The sequence below is a fragment of the Corapipo altera genome, unplaced genomic scaffold (genome assembly GCF_003945725.1).
Source record: "Corapipo altera isolate COAL_440 unplaced genomic scaffold, ASM394572v1 67, whole genome shotgun sequence".
Classification (NCBI taxonomy): domain Eukaryota; kingdom Metazoa; phylum Chordata; class Aves; order Passeriformes; family Pipridae; genus Corapipo; species Corapipo altera.
In genome coordinates this window covers 5,938,305-5,955,706 of record NW_020884906.1, presented here as the reverse complement: position 1 = coordinate 5,955,706, position 17,402 = coordinate 5,938,305, and the positions used below count along the sequence as shown (strand labels likewise).

The 17,402-nt window shown below is 51.9% G+C and overlaps 1 protein-coding gene and 1 long non-coding RNA gene across 4 annotated transcripts; one reads left to right on the top strand and one right to left on the bottom strand.

Annotated features, from left to right (window-relative positions):
• Positions 1–432: 432 nt before the first annotated feature.
• On the top strand, positions 433–17,383 carry CAMKK2 (calcium/calmodulin dependent protein kinase kinase 2). Of its 3 annotated transcripts, XM_027651858.1 has the most exons (18): positions 433–533; positions 4,772–4,900; positions 5,314–5,782; positions 6,450–6,497; positions 6,879–6,932; positions 7,075–7,126; positions 7,220–7,353; positions 7,945–7,981; positions 8,757–8,778; positions 9,071–9,159; positions 9,257–9,456; positions 9,547–9,600; positions 10,053–10,126; positions 10,660–10,747; positions 10,994–11,092; positions 11,623–11,751; positions 13,644–13,744; positions 14,103–17,383. In XM_027651858.1, exons 3-18 carry the CDS (start codon positions 5,483–5,485, stop codon positions 14,173–14,175), a joined length of 1,554 nt encoding a protein of 517 aa, XP_027507659.1. In that variant the 5' UTR covers positions 433–533; positions 4,772–4,900; positions 5,314–5,482; the 3' UTR covers positions 14,176–17,383. The 3 variants fall into 3 exon arrangements, 2 of the variants coding, with proteins under 2 accessions (XP_027507659.1, XP_027507660.1); XR_003529079.1 differs by lacking the exon at positions 14,103–17,383 and having other exon boundaries at positions 11,604–11,751; XM_027651859.1 differs by lacking the exon at positions 10,994–11,092 and having other exon boundaries at positions 434–533.
• LOC113951187 lies at positions 4,344–5,383 on the bottom strand. The gene is made up of 2 exons (XR_003529080.1): positions 5,301–5,383; positions 4,344–4,582 (listed from the first exon to the last, which is right to left on the bottom strand). It is a non-coding gene; the product is annotated as an uncharacterized LOC113951187 (long non-coding RNA).
• Positions 17,384–17,402: the final 19 nt, after the last annotated feature.

Sequence of the window (17,402 nt, the reverse complement as noted above, 5' to 3'; positions counted from 1 at the left end):
CGAAGGTCCAGGAGAGCTGGCACAGGTAACCCAGTTCGCACCCAGCCTCTGGAAACGCGCAAGAGGCGGAGAGGGAAGGGGCGGTGAGGGATAGCGGGGTTCCTGTACCCCCGAGGCAGGACAGGGGAGCCCGCAGCGGGAGCGGGACCGCGGGAGCTCCGCGCTGCATCCCGCGGGGAGGCGAGGCGGGGCAGAGCGGCCCGAGGGGGGATAAAACCGGAAAATAATAATTATGCGTAAACGAAAGAACAAAACCCACCCCAAGAGCGGCTTGCGTGGGGGTGGGCGGACAGGATGCAGCTGCCCCGGGGGGGGAAACCTGCCCTTCCCCGGGGCGGAGCGGGGCCTCCCTCCCCTCCCTCCCTCCTTCCATCGCTCCCTCCCTCCTTCCCTCCCTCCTTCCCTCCCTCGCTGCCGCCGCCGGAGCGGAACCGAAAGCGAAGGCGGCGCCGGGCGGCCGCGCTCCGGCCCAGGGCTGCGGGGTCTGCGGGGGTCGCGGGGCCGCTCCCCGGCGGAGCGGCGCGTCCCGCCAGGTCGGTGCTGCGGGAGCGGGCGGGGAGGCCGGGCGGGCCCGCGCGGGGGACGCGCCCGCGGCCGCGGAGACAAAGCCGCGCCCGGAGGGACCGTGCGGGCGGGGGCCGGGATGGAGCCGGGGACGGAGCCGGGGACGGAGCCGGGATGGAGCCGGGGATGGAGCCGGGGTGGAGCTGGGGCTGCGGGCGGCGAGCGGCATCGCCTCCGGACGGGGCTCCCCGCGGGTTCGGGGCCGGCCTGTGCGGGCACTCGGGGCTGTCGTTTCCCCATCCCGCTCCCACGAGCTGCGCCGTGGCCGCCCGGGCCCCGCACACATCCCGCTCCCGCCGGCCCCGACACGCGCCGCGGGACCCGGCGGCATCCCGGGAGCGGGGATGGGACAGGGCGGGGTGTCCCACAGACCCCATGGGGCTCCTGCCCGCGGGGGGCTGAGCGCTGGGACCAGGGGTGCCAGGGAAAGATAGGCCGTGGGGTTGGGAAAAGGGGGGAATTTTTAAGGTCAAGGGGCAAATGAAAGGCCAGAAGATGTAGCTGGTGGAGCAACTGCGTACAAGGGACAGGTCTCGTTAGGAACAGCCACAGGTTGGGTTGCTGCGAGTGACCGAGTGTGGATAGGAGGTGGGATGCAGCCCTGTGGCCACGTGCACGGCACGGAGCATCAGGAGCGTGGAGGTGACGGTAAAGACCAAAAGCAGAAGCGAGATGACCACAGGAAGCTGCTGTGATGGAACTGCGGGCTGTTTGTGCGGCTGTGAAATGCTACAGGGGCAGAAACCAGCCCTGGGGACAGGACTAGGTGGTCGTCGGGGCCAGGGGGACCGTGCTGGGGAGAGCGTGTGTGGTAGCTGTGGGCACTGGAGTTCCCTTCATGGCCCCAACTGGAGAGATAGCCCTTCTCCTGGGAGAAGGAGCCCTGTCCTTCTCCTGGCCCCTTTCTATCAGCACTTTTTTTGGGAAAAATAGCCAACAAATCCCAGAAGCCCATACCTGAGTGTGCCACAAGGGGTGTCTGATGGATCAACCCTGTTCCAGGGAGGTAATTTGGAGGAGGCTTTGCTTTCAGCTCGGCCCTAATGTCTTTTAAGTGGCATTCAGAAAGTGCAGAGCTGCTCTCCTTTCCTCTCTTGTGGCCATTGCAGGCTGGAGCTGATGTTCCCAGGAAAGCCAGGAGCCGTTTGACAATGCTGGACAAGCTGATGGTGGTGGCCTGAGCTTGTCCCAGCCCGTGCTCAAATGCAATGTCTGGAGCTTACACTCTTGTCTTGGGATACTCATTATATATTGCTTAATCCTCAAGATTATAAAAAATCTTGGTAAAGATGTTTTTGTGACTCCTATTGAAACCTGCCTCTGGGTTTCACCCCACTACAGTGCTCCCAGCCTGGCTTTGCATTTTTTCCCCAGTTCTTTCCCTGGTGTTGGATGGGCCAGGCAGCACAAGAGGCTCTTCTGTTCGCCCCATGGATGATGAAAAGCTTCTCTGCTTCGGCACAGGGGCTGAGTGTAGATGGGGCCTGGTGCCTGTTTCCAGTATCTCATAATTTTGGGTGTCCTCTGACTTCTAGGGAAGCAGCTGAGAGATTTTTTTTCCCATTAAAAGTCAGGTGGGGATGCATATGGTCTTTGTATACTACAGTGACTAATATATTTCTGGCAAGGTCTGCACTCACCCGTAGGAAGGGAAACTGTGATCGATGCCCCCATTGCTGCAGATGACGCCACTCCTGGCACGGGCACTTCCACCGCTGACCGTGACCAGGGAAAGCAAAATAGCCACTGGACTCAGCCCAGGGAGACCAATAACTGCCCCAGGCTGGCCCCAGTTGGCTTTTAACCACAGACCTTCAGTGGCAGCAGGGGAGGATCCTCTGTGAGTAAAATCTGCCCTGGTTTAGGTGGTTTGAATTCAGTTTTGTGAGCAGCTTGTTTTGCAGTGTGGGAGCTGACTCCCAAGGAAGGATGGATGGAGGTGTCACTGCTGACCTGCCTTGGGAGGGTCTGATCCTGACACTGTGTCTGGCCTTGCCACAGGGAAGCACGTGGAGGGGGGAAGTGAGTGCATGGCACTTCACCTGCCCTGCATGTGGGTAGAGAAGCAGCTCCAGGGAGGGAAGGGCAGGCTGAGGCATCCATATGCTCCCATTTAAATCTTGTGCTGGCTGCAAGGTGTCATCCTCTGCACTCCCCAAAAATCGGTCGGCGTGTTCCCATCCGGGGGTGGCTGCATCCCAGCAGGAAGCAGGCAGGATCCAGGCAGAGACCAGGCGCTCACAGCAGAGCTGGGGCGGCCCGAGGGGGCTGTGGAATCACTTCACTCTCGTGGGGGCCGATTTCACTCCCATTCATTTCCGCTTAAGCCATGTGGGCACTGAGCAAGAGGCAGAGCTGCTGCCAGGGCTTCACAGACCTCTTTTCATTTTAATATCCCTCTCCTTGCTGAATTAGATGCGAGACTGATTGCTTCGATAATCCTGCTGCAGCCGCTATGGGTTATATATGGATTGCAGCCAAGAGCTGTGCCGATAAATCATTCCTATACACCAGGCTGTTATATTTCCTGAGGATTTTGTGGGCATGTGCTGCTCCCTTTTACATAAGGATCTGCTGGAGTTCATACCAGAATGTGTTGCTTTTCCCCAGGCAAGGACCCGGATGGGTTGGTGAAGCCAGAGCCTCCAGGCTGTATTTCCCCTCTTTGGGTTTATTCCCCCCCCATCCCAGCTACTTCACTTTTCCCTCTGGCTGGGGATACGGTTGTTTTCCTCCACCTCCTCCTCCTCAGCCTCCTGATGTGCTTATTAAGGATAACAGGGCTGTGTTCAACAGTGTGACCCCACTTTTGGGTTTCTTCTGGGGAAGGTGTCATCTCACAGGACAGTGTCTGCAAAACCCTGTCCTCTGACCCTCTGCACACATGCAAAGGGAAAACCCCTCAGATTTTCCACTCCAGCCAATGTTATGATGGGGCTTGGACGACTTTTAGCCTGTTTACAGAGCCTGGGGAAGCCTGCTTGAATTAATCAGACTTGATATGTTTATCCTGGTCAAGCCAATTAACTCCCGCCGGCCAGGACACGCTCAGCTCTTAAGTGTGACAAGACTTCATAACTCAGTTTTGCTCTAGCCTGGCAAAGTTTAGCAGGAATCCTTGGAAATTTGGATGCTCGGGGGGCATCCTAGCAGTGGGATGCCTAGCAGTGCTGTGCCACTGCTGGGGACCGGTGCTGCTGCCAGTGATGTTCCTGGGATGGCTTCATCCCGGGGCTGCCCTGATGAGCTGCCTTTTTTGGTGCGGCCGCGGTGCCCGGTGAGGGTACAGGGCACAGCATTCGGGATCGGCTCCGGCTTCAGGGGCAGCTATTTATATGTGCCCGCTGGAGAGGTGCCCACAGCAAGCCAGGCAAATGGCAACTGGCCTCGAGATGCATCCCTGTGGATTCAGGATGAATGGGGGGGCCTGCCTGTTTGTTTTAATCCATTTGGGAGTGCATTAAAACACTCTGCCGTGGGCTGCCAGGAGCGCCGAGGGGGAATTTGGCTTGGCTGGTGGCTCCCAGCTCTCTCATCCAGCAAAACCCCGTCCAGGAGCGGATTCAGCCCCACCAAATGCGGCGTTTCTGAAATAGTTTGTCCTTGTTGCTGTTTATTGGCTTATTTATAGCCTCCCCATCCCTGTGCTTCTCCATGCCTCAAAGCAGCCAAGCAGTGCCGGGTTGGCTTTAGCTCCAGGCTGATCCCACTTGGGCAAAAAGGCTCCGGTTTATAGATTGGTGTTGAAAACAGCAATTAGGCCATTGTGAAGCCTCGAGGACGGGGGAGACGATTTGATTTCTGTACTTGACCCATAATTTCTGCTGGGCTGATTCACAGTGGTTGTGGTGCGGGTGCATCACGGAAACTTCAATGGAGATGAGTGGAGCTAATTTTAACCGGCCGCCTCGTCGAGGTGTGGGAACCAGGCAGAAAAACGCCTCAGACCCTGTTCCTGCTTCAGGGCTGGTTGTTTCAGGATATTTTTTTTCTCTTCTTTCTGCAGCAACTTGTTAACCTAGAAATTAAAAACAGCATCAGTGTTGCAGCAGGGAAGAGTGATGGTTTACAGCCAATCACCCATCGAACTGCCCTGGCTGCTGCAGCACGTGTCAATTAAGACCATTTTTCCCCCTTTTAAAATTATTATTTCATTATTTGATTTTTTTAATTCTTTGTTGCTAACAGTTTTCTCATTTATCTCAAGGTCCAGGGACCTAAGTTTTGCGCAGAAGGCCACAAGGGAACCTGGGGCGAGGAAGAGAAATCACTGGCAATGACAAGCTGTGGGAAGAGGGCGTGAGCTGGGGGGGTGTGATCCTGCACCCCATGGTTGGTAAGTGGGTCCCTGTGCCCCTGAACAGCTTCCTTTGGGGGATGTTTGGCAGAGATGTGCCTGCTCCAAGCACTAAAGTAGGGAACTCAACAATATTTATGCCACTGTAGCGCAAGCTGTAAAATAACACCTTGGGGTATTTCTGTAGTGGAGATGATGGAATTGTTATTTCCTGGAAGTGTTTAAATAAAAAGAGTGGAAGGAGCAGTGGCAGCAGCCTTGGGGCTGAGGCTGTCTCCAGCCTGGGGTCTGCTCCTTGGCAGGGTGGGCACACATCCCCAGTGCCATCGTGTGCCACTGCCCCTGGCTTTACCATTCTCCACGGACTGAATAAATCAATCTGTAGAGCAATGACTGGTGGGAGGAAATCCTGCTTTCCAGGGAAGCCTGGCTGACCCACCCTGTGTTTGCAGGGACACCTCCCCGTGGCAGCATGGCCAGGATGAGGCCGTCGCCCACCCCACACCGCCTCGTGTCCCCGGGATCTCGCCCGCCCCGTGGCCCCTCTGCCGTGCCGGAGGCTGTGGCCGAGCCCCCGCGGCGCTGCGGGACCCCCCGGCGCTGAGCCCCCGCCGCGCCGGCATGGCCTCGCTCATCGTGGTGACTGAGTACGACGCCACGGCGAGCACGAGCGAGGAGGAGATGGACGTGCCCGGCAGCGAGGGCTTCGGGGATGGCCGGAAGCTGCACCTCTCTGGCCGAAAGCTGTCCCTGCAGGAGCGGCCGCAGCCGGCGCGCTCGCCCGGCAACGGCGACGGCGCCAGCGAACGCTTCATCTACCCATCCCTGCCCTACTCCCCCGTGACGTCCCCACACTCCTCCCCGCGGCTGCCACGGCGGCCCACGGTGGAGTCCAACCGCGTGTCCATCACGGGACTGCAGGTGAGGGGGTAAATGCTGCTCCCGTGGTTGTCCTGCCCCTGCCCTCCTGGATTTCCCCACCACAGTGTTGCTTCCGTTTGTTTTTTTGTCTGCATATGTGTGGCAGGAGGCAGTGGGACATCCCAGTCCATCCTGGGCCATGGGGACATCCCTTAGGAAGTTGAGACCTCCAACTCACTGTTTTGTGCCTTTTGCTGATGCCACCAGCTCTCACGGCTGCGTTTTGGGGAAGCCAGGAGCTTACCGTGCTTCTCTTTCTCTCCTCCTTAAAAATAAAAAACCAGAGAGATCCACTGAGATCTAAAGAGAAAACAGCCCTGCCTGCCCCCAGCCTGACAGAAAACAGGCAGCAAGCAGCTGCTCTGTCCAGAAGAAATAAAATTACTCAGCGCCAAGTCGCCAGCATTAAACCCCCGGGCTCTCCCAGCCCATCGCGCGCTCTCGTTCCACGTGAGTGGTCAGTATCATTAACATTAGCAATTAAACATATATAAACACACCAACGTGTGTGGCTCATGAATCAAAGCTGCCCAGCCCCACGTGGGTGCCCAGGCAGAGCAGGACAAGGGGTGAGTTTGCAGAGAAAGTTTTGCTGGAGATTTAAAAGGAGGAGAGCGAACCTGAGTGTTTTTGTGGCTCATGTCTAACCCCCCCTCTCTTCCCACAGGACTGTGTGCAGCTCAACCAGTACAAGCTGAAGGATGAGATTGGAAAGGTGAATATTGGATGCTTTTGGGGTGCGATAGGGGAATTTGGGGTGGGAGGGTATTGGGCTCACTTTCATTTTCCAGCCAATGAGTTCAGCCACTCACCACAGCAGCTCTTTGTTGCCCCGGTCGGTTCTGAGTGGTGTGGATTGAATTGTATATTTTTAAAATTATTATTAATTTTCCTGCCCCCTCCCTCACAAGAAATGGGGCATTTGAAGCTTTTCTTTGCTGTTGGTGTGATGTCAGACTGTACACCCCACTCCTCCCAGCATTGCTCTGTGATCCCAGTGGGGGTGGGTTTGTGGAGGAGTCCAGAGCCCGGTTTGGTGATGTGGGTTCTTTCGAATTGTCCCTAACTGGTGCCCCATGGCTGTGCTTCTCTCCAGGGCTCCTATGGGGTGGTGAAGCTGGCCTACAATGAGGATGATAACACCTACTATGTGAGTAGTGCATGGCCCTGGAGCAGGGCAGATGGGATTGGGATGGATTCCCTTCCAGCTGACCCCCTGTGCCAGCCCCATCCCACCAGCCCCATTTTGTCCTTGATTTGCCCCAAATTCCACATTTGTTCCCCTCTTGCAGGCAATGAAGGTTCTCTCCAAAAAGAAGCTGATGAGGCAGGCAGGCTTCCCCCGTAAGTGGCACAAAACCTTTAGGGTGGAGGATGATTTGAGGTCCCCAGGGGATTGATCCTGACTGGACACCCCATTTTTGCCTTTTCCCACAGGCCGCCCACCGCCCCGTGGGGCCAAAGCTGCCTCTGAGGGCTGCCTGCAGCCCAGAGGGCCCATCGAGCAGGTCTACCAGGAGATTGCCATCCTCAAGAAGCTGGACCACCCCAACGTGGTGAAGCTGGTGGAGGTAAGTGCTGACCAACCCCTTCCCAAAATTCATCCTGAGGGGGTGGAGGGAAGCTACCGCAGAGGGGAGATGGTCATGGGAAGCCCTGCCTTTGGGAGACTTGTCTTTTCCTTGGTTTAAAAGGTTTTTTATTCTCATCTCCCAAAAGATGATTTTTTTTCTTCCCTGTCCAGAAGGGAAATGCAGAAAAATGTTGCTTCCTTGGAGGAAACAAGTGCTCAGATGGGTTTTGGGAAAGAACTGATGTTTCTGTGGGTTTAACAGTGCAGCTGCCTTGCCCTCCGCCCACTGCCTGTATGAAATGGTCCAGAAAATCAAGAATTAAGGATGTGCAGGCTGGAGTTTATTTGGCTCATGAGTCAGATGATGCTTCCTGTGTGTTTTAAATATTTGCTTCCTTGAAGTACAGCTACATCTCTGTCCTCCTTTTTTTTTCCCCACCCTTGTGGGTAGAAGCTCGGAGATGAGCAGACCGTGCTGATGGTGCAGATGGTGCAGAATTGAGATGGTTGCTAAATAAAATATCACAATGTTTATTTTGCAAGGGGTTTTTTTGGTGCTGTTTAATTGCCTTTCTACTTCTTTGGGCAGGTCCTGGATGACCCCAGTGAGGACCACCTGTACATGGGTAACTGCTCACTGCCCCCGGGGGGTCAGAGGGATGGGGGAAAAGGTTCCTGCTGTCTTTTGGGGTGGCTGCATGTGGGGTTGGGTCTGTCCTTCTCCGTGAGTATAGCCTGGATGTTCTAGAGGAGCAAAGGGGATGCAGTCTGGGTTGTGAAGGGAGATAGGAGTGCTTTATAGCACTTTATTGGTTTTAATTCAATGTCAGGACATGCTTTGCCATGAAAGGCACCAGCATTGATTATTGTCAGCTTTGAAACCAGGCTGATAGAAAGTAGTTTTATTTGTTTGGTTTCGAGAACAAGGCACAAGTTAATTATCCACAGCACAAATGAGCCCCTTCCCACCCTGTCTGGCACACCACAGTGGTTTGCTTGATGCAAATATACACTTTTGGAGGCGTTATTTCTATTTCATCATTTATGTTCAGCCTGTACTACTGGAGGAGTGTGTCATGCCTTCATGGCCAAGTGCAGAGGTTTGCTCAGGGCATGGGCTGGGACTTTTTGGTGGCAAACTGAGGGTTTTAGTGTGCCATGGAGGGCACTTCACGATGCTGAGGCTGCAGCACTGAGAAGGCAGTTGGCAGCATCCCCTTAACTGAAAATGGGAGCAACCCAAATGCCACGTGCCTTGCATAAGACGGCATCTCCTTTTTAAAAATAACACATTATTTTTAGAATTTTTGTCATTAAAATAATTGCTTTTGTGCTGAGACTGTGCTCGGAGGAGCTCTACCCTGTAAGCAATCCGTAATCACCTTCTCTCTTGCGTTGCAGTGTTTGAACTGGTGAAGCAGGGGTGAGTACTGAATTCCAGATTTAAACCTACTAATGCATGAACATGAGACAGGTTTGTGGGTGGCACAGCTCAGCCACCTGAGGTGGGTATGGGGTGCAGAGGTGATAGGGAGGTTCATGGTGGGGCTCCGACAGGTTTGGGTTGTGTCTCCCCAAGGTAGTTACAGCTGTGTACATCCTGTATGTGCCTGTGTTTGGTGTTGTGTGCTGTCACCAGACTGTGGCAAAGCCTCCAGGACCTGTTTTGGCACATCCAGATGGAGAATGAATCCCATTCTCTGTTTCCTTTGCAGCCCCGTGATGGAAATCCCAACCCTGAAACCTCTCAGCGAGGACCAGGCTCGGTTCTACTTCCAGGATCTGATCAAGGGCATTGAATACTGTAAGTGTCTCTGCAAAAAGGATGGGATTTGGACTTTCGGCTGGTGTGCGGTGCTGTTGTGCTGCTGCTGCATCACTTGTTTTCCCTTTGGCTGCAGTGCACTATCAGAAGATAATCCATCGGGATATTAAACCTTCCAACCTCCTCGTGGGGGAAGATGGGCACGTCAAGATCGCTGACTTTGGAGTGAGCAACGAGTTCAAGGGAGCTGATGCCCTCTTAACCAACACAGTAGGCACCCCTGCCTTCATGGCCCCAGAGACGCTCTCAGAAACCAGGAAAATTTTCTCTGGAAAGGTATTTAACAGCAATTTGAGGGGTTTTGGACTAGTCTTCCTCACACACACTGTCTCTTGTAGATCTAACTGGGCTTTCTTCGCTCTGCAGGCTTTGGATGTCTGGGCCATGGGGATCACGCTGTACTGCTTCGTGTTTGGGCAGGTAATGACATGGATTTTTCAGTGCTGTTGGTGTTCTGGGGGGTTTGGTGAGTGCCTCCCATGTTCCAGGTACATGGTGGGATGGGCACCCCACATCCCTGTTTGAGCCAAGTGGAGATGGGGATATGTGGACGGAAATAAGGAACCTCTACCTGTCCCCAGGATGGATGCAGCCAAAAGGGCTGTGTTCTCTTTTTCTCCAAGTGAAAAAATTCTGTGCCTGGGCAGATTTTTTAGGAAAGCTCTTGTAGTAATTGGTAGTTTTTGGTCAAATGTTATTTTCACTGCATTTAAAAGTAGACATTGATACAATAGGAAATCTTTTGGAATTTCCCTATAACTGGATTCCTGCTCTCCTTCAAACCCTGTGAGATCCTGATGCCCCTCTGGCTGCCCCACTGCTGCCTCTTAACAGAGGTCATTGCTTTCCTCATTTCTGTTTTTCTTTGATAGTGCCCTTTTATGGATGAAAGGATCCTGAGCTTACACAATAAAATCAAGACCCAAACGTTGGAGTTCCCAGACCAGTAAGTACTCAAAAATAAAAACAACCCATCAATCCTTACTTTACAACTCAGGCAGTGCCTGAGTAGGGCTGGTCCTGCTCTGCTGTGGTTTTGCAAAAGTCAGGCTCTGAGCCCTTCTGTTGGCCTTGAACCTGGAAATGTCCTTTGCATTAAACATGAAGGCAACAACTCCTGGTTTGCAGTTGCCGAAGAAGGAGCAATTGAAGTTGCAGAGGTGTTTGGGGGAATGGATTAACCTCTGCAGTTACTGCCTGTTGGGTTTTAGCCTGGCTGGAGCTGGTATTGGGCTCTCCCAGCCCTGTACATGTGGGATCATTTTTCAGATTGCCTCAAAAGGAGATGTTTTACTTCCCTGGGGGATATGAGGAGGAGGGACTGCTTGGCACCTGGATGCACAAGGACCTGGAGCTGCATCCCTGCCAGGGCAGGAGTTCAGCCCCAATCTGCCCAGAAAGGCCCACAGTGGCACTGAGGTGAAGAGCAGAGGCAGCATCCATCCCCTTCCCCATCTCATCTCTCCCTTCTTTCCACAGGCCAGAAGTTACGGACTTCCTGAAGGATTTGATTACACGGATGTTGGATAAAAATCCTGAATCTCGGATTTCGGTCCCAGAAATCAAGGTACTGACCCTACCCCCTAGTGGTGGCTGTGGCTTCACTTCTGTTGGGTTCTCCTTGCTCGGCTTTTTTCGGGAGTCAGTTTGATCGCGCCAGGCTAGGTCCTCCCCCTGTGCCCAGGGCCCCCGGGCAGGTAAGTCCCAGCACCTTCCCCTGCTCCGGGACCTGCTCAGCTTTGGGACCTTTGGTGCCTAGAGAAGCCACAGGCAAAAGGAAATCCCCTGAGTACAGTATTTCCTCTGCTACCAGGAAAGTACTGTGCAACAGCCTTTCGCAGGAGATTTCTGGTCCTTCGCCCCTGCGGGAGCCCGGAAGGGGCGAGAAGCTGAGAGGATGGAGGAGACTCAGGTAGGGGGAAAGGATTGCGGGGGAATTGCTGAACCATTTTGTGCTCCTCCTGCAGCCGTCCAAGTCACCAGGTGTGTGGGCAAGGACAAAGAGGGGTTCTGCCTTCCGTCGTGGATTAATCCAGATCCAAGACTAGGGCTCGGTGGGTCTCCCCATCACTGCTGCTCGTCTGGAATAAGTAATTCCTGTCTCTTGGTGCTGTCTCATCCATAAGATGAGACTGAAAATAGGTCTTTCTTCCTAAAACTCACTGAGATGCCCAGGGCTGCAGGTCACCAAGGTTATGTCTTGGTTGTGTAGATGGGGCCAGTGCTGGCTCCGTATGAGCCACACCACAGACTGAGCTGTTCCTGGCGGTGCCGGGGTGAGCTGGCTCACCAGGGAGATGGCACATCTCTCCCCTGCTCCCTGGTGTTTCAGGAGCACGTAGGGGCCATAGCTTGGGCAAGGAGATGCGTTTGCCAGGCTTATGCTGTTTGAGTTATGAAAAAGAGGAAATCATTCCTGACAGGCTGTGTTATTAATTGAAGTTGCACCCTTGGGTCACCAAGAACGGAGCGGAGCTGCTGCCCACGGAGGATGAGAACTGCACCCTTGTCGAGGTGACGGAAGAGGAGGTGGAGAATTCAGTCAAGCACATCCCCAGCCTGGCTACCGTGGTGAGTATGAAGGGGTTGATGGTCTGTGGATGCACACCAGGGTCCACGCTGCCTGCCAGGGTGGTCCTGAGCAGCTGGAGGTTGCTGCTGAGGGGCAAAAGCATTGGGCAGGATTAGAGTAAAGACCTTCCCTGTCTCGGAAAGAAGTGCTACAAGGCACTTCACCATCTCAGGGTCTTCAGGGTCTCAGCATTTTGCTGGAGGTGGCTGTACCATATGTGGGGGAATATTCCAGAGCAGTCCCAAAGGGCACTATCAGTGTGTTGCCAGTCTCCACGCTTGAGCTGGCTGTCCAAATATCACTGTATTTGCTCAGGGCAAAAAAGCATCTGGTCCAGAACCTGCCTGCAGCCAGGAGCAGGTGTTTTGGCCAGGCATGAGGAGCTCCTGCCTTGTCCTGCCTGTCCAGCCATAGGGGCTGTGAGAGCTCCCCAGGATGGAGATTTTATCTGGGCCACAACATGCGCCAGCCCCCGCCTAGAGCTATTCTTGGTGACTTCATCTCATCTCTTTTCAAGCTCATATTTTTATTCTTTGCAACCCCCTGTGGTGGTGAGAAAGACAGTGTAACCCTGCCCTGTGTGGAAAGTGAAATTCTTGTGGGTTTTGAACCTAATGATGTCTTTGGGTGCCGCCAGCCCTCGTGAGGAGAAACAGCGAGCGACCATTCACAGTTCCCTGGCACAGTGTTATCTGCCTGTAGACACCCAGGCTGTGATATTTTGAAGTACAGGTCTCCCTTTGAAGCCCTTTTTCCATCTCATTGCTGTGCCCACATCTGGCCCCATGTCTGGAGCTCCTTCCTCTTCAGTACCCTGCAGAAGTCTCGTTTACCACTGTTAATATGCAAATGTGCCTTGTGCTGCTCAGGCTGAAAAAGCAGATGTTGCTCTAATGAGATCACCACTGATGAGGGATTTCCCCCCTTTTTCCTGTTCAGAGGTGACTTGTTCAGTGGGCTCGGTGCTCCTGGCCCTATTGAAATCCAGGTGGTTTTAGCACAGCTCAAGGCAAGTGAGATTTAATGAGGCTCTTGCCTCTTAAATATCGCACTGCCTCCAGGCAGATCTGGTATTCTCACATTTGCATTTGTTCTTCAAAATTACCCTCTGGGGCCTGATCTTTGTGCAGCCAAGTGCAAGCATTAACACTCCAGTACGAGATTCACTCATGTGGCTTCAACTCTCCCATAAAATGCCTTCCCCTTTGGACACAGAAGGGCTCTCAAGCTGCAGTGATGAACAAAGGAAGAAAGCAGAGGGACAAGAAGCAACATCAAATGAAGCCAGGGGTCCCCAGAGCAGGATGAATCTGCTGAGGCAGCATCCAGTGCTGCTCACCTTGTTGTCTGCTCCCACCAGCAAAACAAATTGGGGGATGCCTGGGATGCCCTGACACTTCTGTGTTCCCAGCAGTCTCTGATGCTGGGTAACTTTGTGTTTTGCAGCCAGAGCTAGACAAATGGTCAGCTTTTCAGTTTGGTTTTGCTGAATGTTAAGGCAAAATTGCGCTGGTTCCTTCCTTCCCCTCTCCCTTTCCAATGAATTTTTCTGCCAGGTAACCATGGGCAACTGGGAATTTGCAGTAATCGGTAATACCTTCTTCTGGGGGGAAAGAATCTTCCCAGACTTGGATTTGTTCTCTTCTAGCCTCTCACACCTAGTGTGGCTTCATCTGCATGGGTGTCAGATGAGGATACAGCCCCTGTATTAAGCAGCTGGAGACTTGCAAACATACTTCCTTCTGGTTTTGGTTTGTTGGGAGTTTTTTAAAAAGACAATTTTTACTTGTTTTCCCTAGTTCTAATAACTACTTGGTCATGAGGGTTGGATGTTCCTGTTGCTCTTGAATGAAGGAAAGCATCCCTGATGAACTCCGTTCTGGTTTTGCAGATCTTGGTTAAGACGATGATCCGGAAGCGATCCTTTGGGAACCCATTTGAGGGGAGCAAGAGGGAGGAGCGGTCGTTGTCTTCCCCTGGGAACCTGCTGCCGTAAGTGTCACCGTCCCAAAAAGACATTTTTAGCTTATCTCACTGCTCTGGAGGAGAAACTGAATAGATGGGCTTTGAATCTTTCATGGGGGCCATGACTGGGACATTCACACCCCCTCTGTCTGATCAGTAACTGCTTTATGGGATTTTTTTGGCATGGAATATCTTGCTCTTCTGATGGGATGAAAAGCATCTTTTTATTGCACTTCCAGCCTGTTATGTGGGAGCTGGGGGGAGATGACACGTGCTCAGGGTCCCAAAGGTCCCACGGCAGGGAAGGGGCACACACTGGTGTCTCACTGCCTGCTTTGCCTTTCTCTGAGCCACCCAGCAGCCCTTTTATTTCCTTTGAAAACAGGAAACAAGGCAGTGAAGATAATCTGAAATGCAACGACTTGCCCAACGTGGGAGAGGAGGAACTTCTTTCATGAACATCGACTTTATGGTTCTGTTGAGCAACTCAATCCAGGGCACGTCACAAAGTGTGCAGCTGGGGCTGAGCAAGGTTGACAGAGCCCACGCCAAACACAGCATGACACGGCGCTATCTCAGTATAATGCTGGATGTAGAGCTCACATAGCAGCATGTTATCAGACATTCGACTGTTTGCCATCAACATGGAGCATCTCTGACCACTTGGACCGCTGACTTCTTGTGGGAGAGGCGCTGGCTGGTGCCACAGAGGTGAGCTGGTCGTGCTGAGCAGCGACAGAGCTTTGCGCAAAAAAAATGAACAACCCAAAGCAGTCCAACAAAAATGCATGTTTGGAACTGCTTTTAGCTGGTTTTAATGCCAAGTAATTTCCAGGGACTAAGGCCAGCGTCCCAGAGGTCTGTGTGCCCATCGTGGGCACACTCAGAAGGGTGAAGCTTTTGCCAAGTGGATCCACAGCAGTAAAACCACACGTGTGCACTTTGAGAGTTCACGACCTACTGGGAATGTTGTTGCATCTATTCCTTGTCCTTCTGGTTTGTTTTTAATTGACACCTTTTTAACTGCATGGGAACAAAGCAAAAACCCACCCTTTCAGCTTTTTACAGAATGCCTACCTTTGTGAGCCAAGTTGTATTAAGCAGCATCTTCAGGACGTTCAGAAAGTGAGGTTAATTACCTCCACAGGTAATTAACACCTTTCCAAAGGCCTTGGTGTGACCAGGACTTGGTAAGTTAGGTATTCAGTATATGAAAGGAAAAGGTATTTAAGGGCTTAAGTTCAGTTTGAACTATTTTTGCTGCAGAAATATGAGTGAAAGGTGGTGTTTAGCTAAATGTTTTGAACAATAGAGGAAGCACTAACAGTTTGTTTCTAAATATTTTACTTGATCTAGGTAGATATATTATTAAATATAAAATTCAGGGTAAAATCCTTCACTTCCATGTACATTACATGGTTTACTACAACTAAAAATAATACAACTTATGCTGTTTTTTAAGTATAGACTTAGGGCTTGCTTAGAATCTTAATGAAATATTCAGATTAGCTAGTAATTTTCAAAGAAACTTTTGTTTTCCCAACTCTTAATCTGGATTCTGGGGCCAATGCTATGTATTTTTGCCAGCTCGTTACCAGTAATTTGTGAATGCCTGTGGATCAGAGGCTTGTTAGTAAATTAAGTGTGTACCTAATTCATAGATTGTTTCTTATGAAGAGCTCTTTCACCTTCAGTCAGATTACTCTGATTATTTGTGGTGCTTGTAAAAAAATAATAACCTATCATGTGGTGGGAGAGACTCTGGTGTCCAGACACACTTCCCCAAGTTCTCTGTGCTTGGACAAAGCTGGAGAACGACAGACTCCTCCTGGAGAGGAGTCAAGGTTTGCCTGAGGAAAGGGGTCACGGTAAGTACAGTTGTTTAGTGGATGGAGTGTGGGACTGGGAAGGGGGGAAAAGTCTGATCTCTTCTCAGTCTGATGTGGCTGTGTGACCTTGAATGAGGCATTTAAAGTGATGGTGTGCCTGACAGAGGGGGAGGATTCGAGTCTCCCAAGCTTCTAAGGGACTGCTAAGGCTTAGTTCTTTGCCCTCAGGAAGAAGGCACTAGGAGACACCCAAGTATTGTGATTAATGGCCTGCTAACCCTGGCCATGGATGCCCTGCCTTTAGGAAGTGACTGTCCCCTTGTCTTCCTTGATCCTGGGCAGCACAAGCAGCAGTGCTCTGAGGTCCTTGGCCCCACTGCAGTCAGACCTGGCCTGGTAATTCCTGGTTAGGACGGGTGTTTGTTAAAGCCAGGACGGTGTTAGCAAGGGTGCAGGTGCCTACACAAACTGTCCCTTACACCTTTTGATCACCTGAAGTGATGTTCCCCCTAAATTGCAATTTATTATGGAAACATTGTGCTGCTGGCCTGTCTCCAGAGCCAGTGAAGACAGTTTGTGGTTTAGGAGCAATACTATGGAGTTTGGAGCCATAAGACACGCACTGTTTTCCTCCCATTTTAGTCCAAGGCTATGCCAAAGCCCTGCAGCTTCAGCTATGGGAAAACCAAACAGGTAACCTGGGGGCCAGCCCTGCTCCAGCTGCCTGCTCCCCCTTTCCTAAACAGGACTTTTCATTGTGGAAATGCGTGTGAGTGGGCAGCCTGGTTCTCTAACCCTGCAAATGGACTTGATCTGCCAAAAAAAAATTAAAAACCTAGGGGATTTGAGTCTTTGTAGTTAGTGCATAGCAATGTGTGGTGTGTTTGCTAGAGGTGTGTTGTAGAGATCTCTGTGCTGCCCATCTCTGATTGTGATCTGCTGGGTGCCTCCTGAGACAGTTTACATTGACCACACAGGTTTGCCTGGTGCAACCACAGCTTCTCAACAGACTGAGCTGTACCAGCTCCTCAATGCCCCCTCCCCACAGGGGCCTCAGATATTCCCACAGATCAGTGTCTTAGGGCCAGCATGGGCTCGGTTCTGAAGGATGTAAAGCTCAGCACTTCCCCAAACCGAGTGTCCCTCAGTGCCAGCTCCCCCAGGGCTGCAGCCAAAGGCACATTTCTGAAGGAAATGCGATGTAGATTTTTCTTGTTGGTCAGCTCTATTGAAAGCACAAAGCCTTGGCCATGTGAGGAGGATCCCTCTAAATGCATGACCTGTAGAGAAGCTGTCCTGTGTATATAAACCTGCTCAGTTCCCCAGCTGCTGTTCCTTAGTAGTAACGCTGGCTTTCTTCTTATAGTGAACATTTTGCTTGTGCCTTGGAACTGGGCTGTAGCTTGATTTCCCCAATTCCCTTCCTTTCAAGCAAGCCCAGTGCTGACTGGGAGCTTATTGCTGGGTACTAAGCCTTTTTGGCTCTGAAAGCACACAGGAAAGTGCTAAGGGGAAACCAGGCCTCTTGTCTGGGTAGTTTTTCATGGTGGTCCCCTCTTACCTATCAGGCAATTGATCTGTTTCTTTTCTAAGGTCCTGAAATATTGCTGATTTTTATACTGTTTGTTTAATGACCAAGGCTTGTGTTTCATTCCTACCCCTTTATTATGCATTTAACTTTATCAGGTGTATCAAGTTTAAATACTGTGTATTTACCACTTTTAAATTATATTATGTAAGAAGAAAGAAAAAACAAACCAACAACTAAGTGTTTTTCCACACAGCTGTTCAAGCTTCACTGTACAATACTGAAATAAATGACATGCAATCAAACCCAGAGTTAATTGATCAAGTGG